Source organism: Ranitomeya variabilis, chromosome 3, assembly GCF_051348905.1.
Source record: "Ranitomeya variabilis isolate aRanVar5 chromosome 3, aRanVar5.hap1, whole genome shotgun sequence".
NCBI lineage: Eukaryota > Metazoa > Chordata > Amphibia > Anura > Dendrobatidae > Ranitomeya > Ranitomeya variabilis.
Genome location: NC_135234.1, coordinates 255,805,811 through 255,819,733, shown reverse-complemented (window position 1 = coordinate 255,819,733; position 13,923 = coordinate 255,805,811). Strand labels below are relative to the sequence as shown.

The following is a 13,923-nucleotide window of genomic DNA, read 5'->3' as shown; positions in this document are numbered from 1 at the left end:
CCATCTCACACCAGACAAGGGGGTGCAGTCTCTTAAAGTGACAGCGTGTTCCTTACTGTCCATAACCGCACCTGCAGACTAATGACTGTTGGAGAACAGCAAACCTAAGTATGACTAACTGAGAGCTTTCATCTCTTTCTGGCATTCAGTTTGGGGAGGGACAGTGCTGCAGAAGTTGAGTCTCATTACATACACTTCTAGTGAAATTTGAATGAGGTTTATTGGCAGGACCAAATATACAGTAGCATTGTCAAAGCAAGTGCAATGCTTGTGATGCTGGAGATGAAAGCTGTTACTCACACTCAGTTCTTCTGTGCTCTGGTACATGTAATCCTTCTTTTAGGAGAGCAGACTGTGTCATTATATCTCACACACAGCCTGTTCTAACTTCTAGAAGGGGAATGGTCTTTTTTCCATTGTATGTAGATGCCTGCTTATGATTGGTAGAGCTCACAGCACTATGAGAGCTACTAGAAGTGTTTGCAATGAGAGTGTGAGAGATGAAAACTGTCTATCTCACTCGGGTCTGCTGTGCTCCAGCACGTCTTCACTCCACTGGGTAATGGAGCATAGAAGCTGACAGTTTTTATTTCTAGCTATAAAGATGGTGACTTTCACAGGGTATTCGGAGTTAGACTTTGGGGACCCTGTAGATAGAGGAAGCAGTCAGAGGAGCACTTCCTGTAATGAAGATACCAATGCCAACCCCCACTTGATTTAGCAAGGATGGAGCACCCTGTGCAACTATTGTGTTTTACAGCAAAAAGTTGTTGGCCCATTAACTTTCTTCTTTTTTTTTAAATTTTTTTTTTTTAAATATCCAGGGCCGCAAATATACAGCAGATATGGCAAAATTATATTCCATTAACATTACTAATGTTAAGGATGGGGTTGCATCCTGGTGTCAGCCATGTGCCCTGGGCACTGACTCTCAGTGTATCTCCTGTCTATCCGGCCATTACATAGACAAGAAAACAAGCAGCTGCATTTCTTGCCCAAAGAATACTTACCTGCCATCTCATTTAATTTTTGGAGAAGAATCTTGTACTGAATGTGGCCCAGAAACGAAGAGCAATGATGTAAGTAACAAATATCAACATTAAATGAAAATAAAAATGTATATAAATATATAGGGACAGTATGTGGCAAAAAGTATTTGGACACCCTTTGTAATTATGAAGTCCTGATGTATGAGCTATGCCCATAGCAAACAAGCAAATAATCAAGCACATACCAGTGTAATCTCCATAGATAAACATTTAGTACTGATTAGTAGTTGTAGTGTGGGTCATACTAAAGAGCTTAGTAGATATGGCACCTTCATAGGATTCCACCTTTGCTACATGGCAGTTTGTGAAATTTCTGACCTGCCCTTGTAAGGTTCTGTTCATGCTTCACTTCAACCTCACATTTGGTGTATGCACCAAGAAGGCTTCTAGTGCATATGCCGAACATATCCCTATGCACCTCGTGTATTCCTAAAATGTCATTTTGGCATATACTGGAGTTTTTATGTATTAGCATACTTTTTCACTGCATAGGAAAGTGTCAATCACTTGGAGTATGTGGCACATAATGATTGCTAAGGCACGTGGTGTGTAAAACTTGTCCTCTGTTTCTTCGTTCACTTCAGGGTTCAAATATGCTTCGCATAATCACAAGACCTGTTTACAGGGAGTTCTATTAAGTGAGTTTTCATTAGTCCAACCACTGAATACAAGCCAAAGATGACAATTCATAATGCCAAAAGTTGGCTAGTTACACAAAGTATGCCATCAGTGGACTCCAAAACAGTGAAAATGTATTGCCTGGATTGATGAATCCTATTTCACTCTGGCAGTCAGATGGACTAATGCGGGTTTGGTGCTGGCACGCAGAACATGATCTTCCGGGATGTAAAGTGCTTTCCGTAGTACTCCTGGGCCAGAGACAGTGCTGCTGAAGATTGATTGTGTGGGGGAGGGTGACAGCTGATGGTACTAGAAGATTAGACCAGTTGTGACTTGTATTGTTTAAGATTACTGTATTTGTTTTTATTATGTATACCCCTCCTCACATGTAAAGTGCCATAGAATAAATGGTGCTATAATAATAAATAATAATAATAATAATATTTATCACTGCATATAGTAAAAATCACATTCTCCTTTAGAAGCCCAGCCAGAGACTGGGTATCTAAAGAGCTCTGCCTTGACAGGCACGGAGGTCAGGCCTTCATCAGACCTCCGGTTGTCCTAGCAACCCATCGATGCCCCCAATATCAGCATTCTGTTAATGCCGCAGCAGCATTTAACAGGGTTGAGTCGTGAGTGGAGCTCCGAACACAGCTTACTGAGTATGGGATGAGCTAATCCCATGAGCCTGCTCCACACACACCCCTACCGACTTGAGCAGTGCATGTATTGCAGATATCGGTAAATGGTTAACAGCTTGGTGTTTTGAGAATTGGACAACCCAGTCATTGGAGCAAAATGACACTATTACTTACTCTGTCCACCACCACCCACATAAGTCTTCCCTTCGGAGGATAGCAAGTCAGTAATGAAGTCCATGGAGAGATGGGTCTAAGGACATTTTATTTATAAGTAAGGAGTGGAAAATTCAAACTGGATGGGTCTAGGGCGTTTTGCTTTGGGTACAGATTTCACAAGCCATGACTAGTGATGAGCGAGTATACTTGTTGCTCAGGTTTTCCTGAGCACGCTCGGTTGGTCTCCTAGTATTTGTTAGTGTTCGGAGATTTAGTTTTCATCCCGGCAGCTGAATGATTTACAGCTATTAGCCAGCTTGATTACATGTGGGGATTCCTTAGCAACCTGGCAACCCTCACATATACTCATCCTGGCTAATAGCTGTAAATCTTTCAGCTGAGGCGATGAAAACTAAATCTCCGAACATTAACAAATACTCGGAGACCACCTGAGCGTGCTCGGGAAAACACGAGTAATGAGTATTATCGCTCATCACTAGCCGTGACTGATTCCTTAAAATCTTGGAACAGTGGTTTCACCTTAAACATATAACATAAAGCCTATTCCTAGATGTGAGCTTGCTACAAATAAACACAATTGCAGCATAGAGGAGCTGGTCTCTGTGAACTAAAATCAGTTATGTAAGCATTTCAACAGATTCTGTTAATCTAAATGGGTTCTGAATAGGGGAAAACACAGTACAGAGAAAGAGTTAAACAAAATTTCACAATGTGTCCATTGCTTGTAACTCTTCCACTGATAAGCCGATATTTATCACTGCACACTTGCATTTCAGCTATATAATGAATAATTTAATATTTACTAGAATTATGTCAAGATATATTAAAAAGCTTTCTTTCAGGAAGTTGCACATTTTCCACTTATAAACCCCCCAAAATGTCTACTTTGCTTTCCCCAGTCTAGAATGTTCTCAGAAAAAACATTGAAACATTGTTAACGCACACTGGTTTCTAATGTCATAAGGGCAAACCATGTACTTCTTGGAAATTTAAACAAAAAACTTTTCTGGAAACTATTACTGTAGAATGACAAATGTTAGAACATTAAACCGTTTAACCACAAAACCATTTTTACTTTTACATTTGGTAAGTTGCATCACATGCAAATTAAGTTATGTAGAGTGTATAAACTAGAATAAAAGAAAAATTGCAAGATGTACTGTAAATAACTGAAAATGGCAGTAATCTCTCAAATGTTTCTAAATATTTGCACTCCGTTCAGGAAACTTATCTGGGTTTGAATTTGGCAATATTGTAAGGTTTATTAGCCCTACTGGATGAGTACATTGGAAACCAGCACCAATGAATAGCAAAGTCTTTTTAGGTTTTTATTTTTAATACTATATTTCCAACAGGCCTAAACTACATTCCCACATAATTTGCTTTGGTTTTAAATCACTCTGATCTTTAAAAATAACCTGTAATTTGGAGATAGGTGGTGGGTAGCAGTACTCGACTCTCTCTATCTCCATATCCGCGGAACTTCAGAAATCTGATAATAAGTAAAAATGTAAGTGATCTGCAAATGATGACAAAATGGAATTTTCAAAACCTTGATTTATTCAGTATCAAGTATGAGTGCCATGTTTATCAATTCTGTGATTTCCATAACTCTAGAACTTTTTCTTCTTAGTTTTACAATTTCATTAAGCGCATGTGTGTGTATATAGTATAATATGCATGTATGTAATGTATATAATGCAGATATACAGTGGGTATGGAAAGTATTCATATATCTTTACATTTTTCACTCTGTTTCATTCCAGCCATTTGGTAAATTCAAAAATGTTAATTTTTTTTCTCATTAAAGGGAATCTGTCACCCCATTTTAGGCCTATAAGCTAAGGCCTAAAATGGCAGTCCCGGTGCGGTCCGATGGGCATTGCGGTCCGGGTACGGCACCTCCCATCTTCATACGATGACATCCTCTTCTTTGCTTCCTGTCGCGGCTCCTGCCAGGTGTACTTTATCTGCCCTGTTGAGGGCAGAGCAAAGTACTGCCGTGCACATGCGCTGGGACTCTGACCTTTCCCGGCGCCTGCACACTGCAGTATTTTGCTCTGCCCTCAACAGGGCAGATAAAGTACGCCTGGCAGGAGCCGCAACAGGAAGCAAAGAAGAGGACGTCATCGTATGAAGATGAGAGTCGCCGGACCCGGACCGTGACGCCCATCAGACCGGACCGCACCGGGACCGCCCCTGGGTGAGTATAATATAACTTGTTTTTCTTCTTTCAGGTTACATCAGGGCCTTATCTACAGCATTACAGAATGCTGTAGATAAGCCCCTGATGGCGATGGCCTTAGGGTACCGTCTCACAGTGGCACTTTTGTCGCTACGACGGTACGATCCGTGACGTTCCAGCGATATCCATACGATATCGCTGTGTCTGACACGCAGCAGCGATCAGGGACCCTGCTGAGAATCGTACGTCGTAGCAGATCGTTTGGAACTTTCTTTCGTCGCTGGATCTCCCGCTGTCATCGTTGGATCGGTGTGTGTGACACCGATCCAACGATGCGTTCGCTTGTAACCAGGGTAAACATCGGGTTACTAAGCGCAGGGCCGCACTTAGTAACCCGATGTTTACCCTGGTTACCGTCGTAAATGTAAAAAAAAAAAAAACAGTACATACTCACATTCCGGTGTCAGTCAGGTCCCTTGCCGTCTGCTTCCCGTACTGACTGACTCCCGGCCGTAAAGTGAAAGCAGAGCACAGCGGTGACGTCACCGCTGTGATCTGCTTTCACTTTACGGCCGGGAGTCAGTCAGTGCGGGAAGCAGACGGCAAGGGACCTGACGGACACCGGAATGTGAGTATGTACTGTTTGGTTTTTTTTACATTTACGACGGTAACCAGGGTAAACATCGGGTTACTAAGCGCGGCCCTGCGCTTAGTAACCCGATGTTTACCCTGGTTACCCGGGGACCTTGGCATCGTTGGTCGCTGGAGAGCTGTCTGTGTGACAGCTCCCCAGTGATCACACAACGACTTACCAACGATCACGGCCAGGTCGTATCGCTGGTCGTGATCGTTGGTAAATCGTTTTGTGAGACGGTACCCTTAGCTTATAGGCCTAAAATGGGGTGACAGATTCTCTTTAATGTACACTCTGCACCCCATCTTGACTGAAAAAAAACAACACAAATGTTGTAATTTTTGCTAATTTATTAAATAAGAAAAACTGAAATATCACATGGTAATAAGAATTCAGACCCTTTGCTCAGTATTGAGTAGAAGCACCCTTTTGAGCTAGTACAGCCATGAGTCTTCTTGGGAATGATGCAACAAGTTTTTCACACCTGGATTTGGTGATCCTCTGCCATTCTTCCTTGCAGATGCTCTCCAGTTCTGTCAGGATGGATGGTGAACTTTGGTGGACAGCCATTTTCAGGTCTTTCCAGAGATGCTCAACTGTTTGTCAGGGCTCTGGCTGGGTCAGTCAAGAATGGTCACAAAGTTCTTCTGAAGCCAGTCCTTTGTTATTTTAGCTGTGCGCTTTAGGGTCATTGTCTTGTTGAAAGGCGAACCTTCAGCCAAGTCTGAGGTCCAGAACACTCTGGAAGAGGTTTTCATCCAGGATATCTCTGTATTTGGCCACATTCACGTTTCCTTCAATGACAACCAGTTGTCCTGTTCCTGGAGCTGAAAAACACCCCACATAGCATGATGCTGCTACCACCATGTTTCACTATTGGGATTGTATTGGGCAGGTGATGGGCAGTGCCTGGTTTTCTCCACAAATACCGCTTAGAATTATCACCAAAAAGGTCTATCTTCTCATCAGGCTAGAGAATCTTATTTCTCATAGACTGGGAGTCTTTCATGTGTTTTTAGCAAACTCTATGCAGGCTTTCATGTCTTCCACTGAGGAGAGGCTTCCGTTGGGCCACTCTGCAATAAGGCCCAACTGGTGGAGGGCTGCAGTGATAGTTGACTTTGTGGAACTTTCTCCCATCTCCCTACTGCATCTTTGGAGCTCAGCCACAGTGATCTTGAGGTTCTTCTTTGCCTCTCTCAACAAGGCTCTTCTCCCACGATTGCTCAGTTTAGCTGGACGGCCAGGTCTAGGAAGGCTTCTGGTGGTCCTAAACTTCTTCCATTTAAGGATTATGGAGGCCACTGTGCTCTTGGGAATCTTGAGTACTGCAGAAATTCTGTTGTAACCTTGGCCAGATCTAACAATTCTGTCTCTGAGCTCATTGGCCAGTTCCTTTGACATCAGGATTCTCATTTGGTCTGACATGCACTGTGAGCTGTGAGGTCTTGTATAGTCAGGTGTGTGCCTTTCCAAATCAAGTCCTATCAGTTTAATTAAACACAGGTGGCCTCCATTGAAGGAGTAGAACCATCTCAAGGAGGATCACAAGGAAATGGACAGCATGTGACTTAAATATGAATGTCTGAGCAAAATGTCTGAATACTTAAGACCATGTGATATTTGTTTTTCTTTTCTATTAAATTGCAAAAATTACTACATTTCTGTTTTTTTCAGTCAGGATGGGGTGCGGAGTGTACATTAATGTGAATAAAATTAACTTTTTTGAATTTACCAAATGGCTGCAATGAAACGGAGTGAAAGACTATAAAGGGGTATGAATACTTTCCGTACCCACTGTATAATTAATGTTTAAGCAGTTTTTTCATACTGCAGTAATCATGTGCTTATCACAAGTTTTGTGGATCCCTGACTTTTCTCTCCTAATAATTTGTTCTAGGCTCATTCCTTATGTTATAATGATTGCCACGTTACAATATCAGAGGGGAGAAGGGAACTGCAATATGATTTTTCATTACTTCAGAACACAACAACATTTACTGGAAATCCCAGCTTCACAAGCAGAGGGGTGAAATTTTATCATCAGTTCAGTCTCAGCCTTTGTGGACACCAGGTTTGTTACTTTGCCTATAAATGTATAATTAGAATAATCTGTTTTTAAGTCCTGTACAGTAAACCTATAACCTATATTTTTAGAATTGTATCGCATTGCTTATGCATCATATGATTTTTAAAATACGTATAATGCAGAACACATTAGTCAATAGCAGTAAAACCGTACTTGCTTGGGCACGTCATTCCTGCTGGCATTGGCCGCAGACATCACACCTCATAGTCCAGTGAATGGCAGCGGACATGGGGTATACAATATGCACGGTCACGTCTGCAACCCATGTAAATGTACCAGCAAAGAGCAGCAGATGGTACAAGATGAATGGAAGGCAAGAAAGTATTCGTTTATTAAGCTTTACTGCTCTGCTGTGTAGCATTTTGCATATTACATAAAATCCCTTTTATGTTTTCAGTGCTGAGTAAATTGGGTACTATGTCGAGATGTTATTGATAGTGATGAGTGAACGTGCTTGACACTACTCGGTACTCACCCGAGTATCACTATGCTCGGTGTACTCGGTATTTCTGGGATTATTCGGTGGGAGCTCGGGTCTCCACCCTGCAAATCTAGCACTCTTTAGAGGACCATTGACAATGCAGGGATTGTCAGCCATGTACTGTAATGCCACAGCCATCTTTGTTGTTGTATTACAGTGATTGGCTGGCCGCACAGCATCATCAGGTGTGTAAGAGACCTGGCACTGCCCTGCTCGCCGCATTCTGCTCCGGACTTAGCGAGTGTAGGGAGAGCTGCTGCTGAGATAGGGTCAGAATCATCCTTTTAAGGCCAGGATCACACATATGCGAGATACGGCCGAGTCTCGCAGGTGAAAACCCAGCTCTGGCGCCGGCACTCCAGAGCAGAGCGTGCCGCTCCATGTATTGCTGTGCGGCTGCACGCTCCGCTCCGGAGTGCCGGCGCCAGAGCTGGGTTTTCACCTGCGAGACTTGGCCGTATATCGCGTATGTGTGATCCCGGCCTTATAGTTAGTGTAGGTCTGTCACTGTTCAGTCGAAACTGCTGAGAAACCAACAGTCCTTTTTAGGGATAATTCGGGGGTCCAGAGATTGCAGCGCTAGGTAGGCAGGGGAGTATAGGTTTTCAAAATGCGTAACAAGAGTCAGATATTTATTTGAGTCACCACAGAAGTAGAAAAAAGTAACGTTTCAACCCTGTAATGGGTCTTTATCAAACCTCACTTTTAAGATGATAGGAGCAGACCCCCACCAGACTGGACCCGCAGCTTTCACCAGGACCAATGTCCCTTTCTGTGCCTTTCCAGATGAATTCAAATACTGCCATATAGCTCTGCTTGTGAGCCCCTAAACCCTACAATGGCTCATCTTTTTTTCTACTCCTATCTTCTTTAAAGTGAGGTTTGATTAAGACCCATTACGGGGTCGAAATGTTACCTACCTTGACACTTTTTTCTACTTCTGTGGTGACTCAAAAAAATATCTGACTCTTATTACGCATTTTGAAAACCTATACTCTGAGTGCGGTTGTTTTTTCTGTTCCACATGGTCAAGGCTGAGTAGCCATGAGTGTGGACCGGATATTCCTCACCCTGATCCTCCTTCCTCCCACCATGCAGAATGTCCTGAGACAACTGATCCCACACTTGGAAAACTGAACAGGTCTTCAGTGTCCCTTTCAAGATTCCGATCTCTTGTCCGGTCAACTTGAAGTGGGGCCAGATGAGATCGCATGTAGCGTTGCCCAAAGCTGTGACCAGACACGGTCACACGAAGGCAATGGTGGGAAAGGATCACAAGAGGTGGACGATGATGAGACACAATTGCCAGAAAGTCAGGAGGAGGAGCAGGCTGCAGATGTGGAAGACGAGGTGGTGGATGACATGGTGACTGACCCAACCTGGCAGGAGGACATGCAGAGCGAGGACAGCAGCACACATGGGGATGGAGGCATATCACCCCAACAGGCAGGAAGAAGCAGTGTGGTGGCCACAGACAGAAGGCGTGCATTCATTCCCTGTAACACCAACATGAGGGAAGTTGCCATTCCAACTGTTAGATCTTCCCGAGTATGGTTATTTTTTTAAAGACTCTGCCGATAACCCCAAACAGGCCATTTGCAGCACCTGCCATGCCCGCATCACCAGGGGTAGCAAAATTACCAGCCTGACCACCACCAGCATAAACAGGCACATGGCAGCAAAGCACCCGACTTTGTGGGCCGAACCTCAGGCTCCAGGAACACTGTCTGCAGGTGACACCACTGCTTCTTCCACTGTTTTACGTAGAAGCCAATCCCAGGTCCACCGTGCATGTGAAGATGCACCTGTTGTTGCTTACATTCAAGCAGCACCATATTCAAACCCATCCACGTCCTTGTCCCAGTACAGCCTTCATTTGTCTTTAGCCTAGTCTTTGGAATGCAAGCGGAATTATCCAGACAACACCCCACATGCCACAGTACTAAATTCTAACATTTCTCTTCTGCTTGCACTCGAAATGTTGCCTTTTAGGCTCGTTGAGACAGAAGCTTTCCGCAACCTGATGGCGGCGGCCGTCCCAAGGTACTCGGTCCCCAGTCGCCACCATTTCTCCCGGTGTGCCGTACTGGTATTACACCAACATGTGTCCCACAACATTACTCATCCCACAACAATGCTGTTACTGGGAAAGTCCACCTAACCACGGACACGTGGACAAGTGCTTGTGGGCAGGGACGGTACATCTCACTGATGGCACACTGGGTTAATATAGTGGAAGCCGGGACCCAGTTGGACCTTGGGATGGAACACATCCTCCCCACGCCGAGGATTGCGGTCCCTAGGTCAATCAGGGTTGCCCCCACAGTCTACAGCTCCTGCACTTCCTCCTCCTCTTCAGCCTCCTTCTCTGAAATCAACACATCAGTCAGAAGCTGGAAGCACTGCAGCACTGCCTCAGCCAAGTGGCAACTGGCTGTGCTGAAGCTAATCTGCATAGGTGACAAACCAAAAAATGTAGAAGAGTTGTGGACAGCGCTGAAAGAGCAGTCAGAGATTTGGATTACACCGCTGAACCTACAGCCAGGCATGGTTGTGTGTGACAATGGCCAGAACCTGGTGGCAGCTCTGAGGCAAGGTGAGCACATACCTTAACCTCGTGGTTCAACATTTTCTGAAAAGCTACCCAGAGCTGCCAGATCTGCTAGTGAAAGTACACAGTCTGTCTGCCCATTTTAGAAAATCTGCTACAATTTCATCCGCCCTTGCCGTATTTCAGCAGCGTTTGCAGCTTCCGGCTCACCGACTGGTGTGTGACGTCCCCAACGTTGGAACTCTACACTGCATATGTTGGAAAGGATTTGTGAGCAGAAGAGGGCAGTTGTTGACTACCAACTTCAACAAGGCTGTCGATATTCAGCTCAGACTCCACACATAAGACCTCTGGAGTGGACATGGATGTCAGACATATGTACCATCCTACAAAACTTTGAGGACTGCACCAAGAAGGTGAGCGGTGATGAGGCCATAATTAGCATCACTATCCCGCTTCTCAGCATTCTAAAAACCTCTCTGCTCACAATTAAAGAGGATGCATTGCAGGCAGAGCACGAGGACATGGATCAAGGAACCATACAGGGAGATTACACTCAGCTCAGCCTCATGTCTTCCCAATGTGGATTGGTAGGCAATGAGGAGGAGGAAGAACAGGAGCTACTTTCATGCGCTATAGACGGTATTTCATGCACAGCTGTCATACTGTCTGTTCAGTGGGGATGGCCTGAGGACAGGGAGGAGGAGGAGAACAGCATGGTCAGTGTTCCTGTTGGTGAGGACACAGAATTCTTGCCTGTTAGCAGTCTGGCATGCATGTCTGACTTTATGTTGCGCTGCGTTTCACGTGACCCTCGCATTTTAAAATTTTTTTGTGACGCTCATTACTGGTTGGTGACACTTCTAGACCTATGCTACAAGGAGAACTTTCAATCTCTTCTGCCAGAGTCAGAGAGGTGTACTAAAATGTTGAAGTACCAGAGGGCCCTTGTGATGGAATTACTTAGAAAATTCCCATGTGAGAACGCTGGTGGAGCGCCCCCACTGCCGCAGGGCCGAGGGGCACCCGGTACCGGGCCTCTGTGTCTCAGTCCTGGGGTTGTCACGGTGCTAGGCCCGGTCCGTGACCCTGCTGAGGGGCGTCCAGTGAAAGTTGAGAATGTGATGATGTTATGGTGCGGTGCAGGTCGCGGTGAATAACGAGGACACCAGGTTGCAGTCTCTTTACCTCTTTACTGAAGGCCTCAGGATCCTCAGTCCGGAATACGGTCAACCGGGCTACCTGAGTCCGGCCGGTCCGATGGCACCTCCAGAGTTCCCTTTGCAGGTGGAAATCTGTGCCTACCTTCTAGCGCTTGTGTGTTGTGGTGTGTGGTGGTGTTTAGTGCCGATGGTGGAATTATAACAGATAAGCGCATCCGCCTGTCAACTGAAAATGCTGACAGGCTGACTCTTATAAAAATGAACAAGGGCTGGATTGGGCAAGATTTCTGTACACCACCAAGTGAAAACCGCAAAACATAACCTGTAATGCATTGTCTTTTTTGTGAAAGTGTATTGTGATGCACCTGCAGCGCCCCAGAGTCCTGGTCGTTGCAGTACTGTGGCTCCGCCGCTAAGGGGGGCTATGGTACGTTTGATGGCACTGAAGGAGTTCATCTGACCAGGTATCACATACACCAATACATTTCACAGTCGGGCCTCCAGGGGGAGCTAAGGGTACTATTCATTAGGCCACTCCTCACATACTGGTAAAACTGGGGGTCAGGCAGGAAGTTAGGAGAGTACGCTGACTGGGTTGGAACCAGGCAACACCTTGTGGCAGAGGGTGTTGCAGGGGAAGATTCGGTAGGGTCCCTGTCAGGGGTGGGATCCTGACAGAGGCCTGGCAATCAGAGAGAAAGCTACGGGACCGCGCCTGCACTTCATAGCGGCGGTGCCCTAAGAAAGGACAAGAAGCGAGATTTATTGTGCTGAGTGAGAAACGAGATCAAAGCAAGAAGGAGAATACCAGTAGGAGTCGTGCTGTAAGATCGAGGCAACATCCTACTGAGGCGTAAACAACCGGCAGCCGGAACGCCGAGGAGGTACAGAGCTCTAAGCCATACTTCAAACCAACGGCAGGACAGTCAGTCACAGGCGGGCTGTCTCACTTAAATCACCTACGCAGACATAGGGGGCAACCTGTGGAGAGGGGCGACTCTAGGGTCCCGGAAGAGCTCCGAGCCTACCCGTCATACGGGTGCGTCCCAACCATAACACCTGGGAGGGAAGGAAGATTAGCAGAAGATCATCTAATCGAGTTGTGAGGGAACACGAGAAACAGACACAACAGTTGTGGGGACTATCCCGTAAGCTCAGCAGGGGAGGACCACAACACATAGCGCTAGAAGGAAGGCACAGATTTCCACCTGCAAAGGGAACTCTGGAGGTGCCATCGGACCGGCCGGACTTGCGCAGCCTGGTTAACCGTATTCCGGATTGAGGACTTTGAGACCTTCAGTAAAGAGGTAAAGAGACTGCAACCTGGTGTCCTCGTTATTGACTGCGACCGGCACTACACTACCCCCATCATCCACATCTATTACTGTACGCCCCTCAGCAGGGTCATGGACCGGGTCTAGCCACCGTGACAACCCCAGAGCCAGAGACTCAGAGGCCCGGTACCGGGTACCCCTCGGCCCTGCGGCAGTGGGGGCGCTGCACACCTCTTCCCAACCACACATGGTTCCTGATTTGGTCTGGTGTTAGCCTCCTCCTTATCTTCATCCTGAAATTCGCTGCCTCGGGGTAACTCTCGATTCTGCCCTGTCCTTCAAACAGCATGTCCAAACCCTTGCCACCTCCTGTCACCTCCAACTCAAAAATATTGCCAGGATCCGTCCCTTCCTCAGCCCGCAATCTACTAAGACTCTTGTGCATGCCCTCATTATCTCCCGCCTCGATTACTGGAACACCCTCCTCTGTGGCCTCCCCACTAACTCCCTTGCACCACTCCAGTCTGTCCTCAACTCTGCTGCTCGGCTAATCCACCTCTCTCCTCGCTACTCCCCTGCTTCACCCCTCTGCAAATCTCTCCACTGGCTCCCAATTCCCCAACGAATCCAGTTCAAACTACTACCACTGATCTACAAAGCCATCCACAACCTGTCCCCTCCCTATAGCTCTGAACTAATCTCCCACTATCTTCCCTCATGTAATCTTCGATCCTCCCAAGACCTCCTTCTCTCCTCCACACTTATTCATTCCTCACACAACCGCCTCCAAGATTTCTCCTGAATATCACCCATCCTCTGGAATTCCACGCCTCAAAACGTCCGATTATCCACCACCCTCGGATCCTTCAGACGGATCCTGAAAACCCATCTATTCAGGAAAGCCTACAGCCTGCAATGACCACCCGCGCTGCCGCCATGTCACTGACCACCCGAGCTGCCACCACGTCACCGACAACCCTAGCTGCCGCCACGACCACCCGAGCTGCTGCCACGACCACCCGAGCTGCCGCCTCACCACCACCAGTGCTGCAGCA

The 13,923-nt window shown here is 46.2% G+C and overlaps 1 protein-coding gene across 1 annotated transcript in view; it reads left to right on the top strand.

Moving 5' to 3' along the window:
* Positions 1 to 13,923, top strand: part of ELAPOR1 (endosome-lysosome associated apoptosis and autophagy regulator 1) — a 383,078-nt gene that overhangs the window by 265,529 nt on the left and 103,626 nt on the right. Inside the window, exons 14-15 of the mRNA XM_077295410.1 lie at positions 825 to 1,079; positions 7,211 to 7,384. Of these exons, the coding sequence (XP_077151525.1) occupies positions 825 to 1,079; positions 7,211 to 7,384 (429 nt within the window). The remainder of the gene's footprint in view (positions 1 to 824; positions 1,080 to 7,210; positions 7,385 to 13,923) is intronic.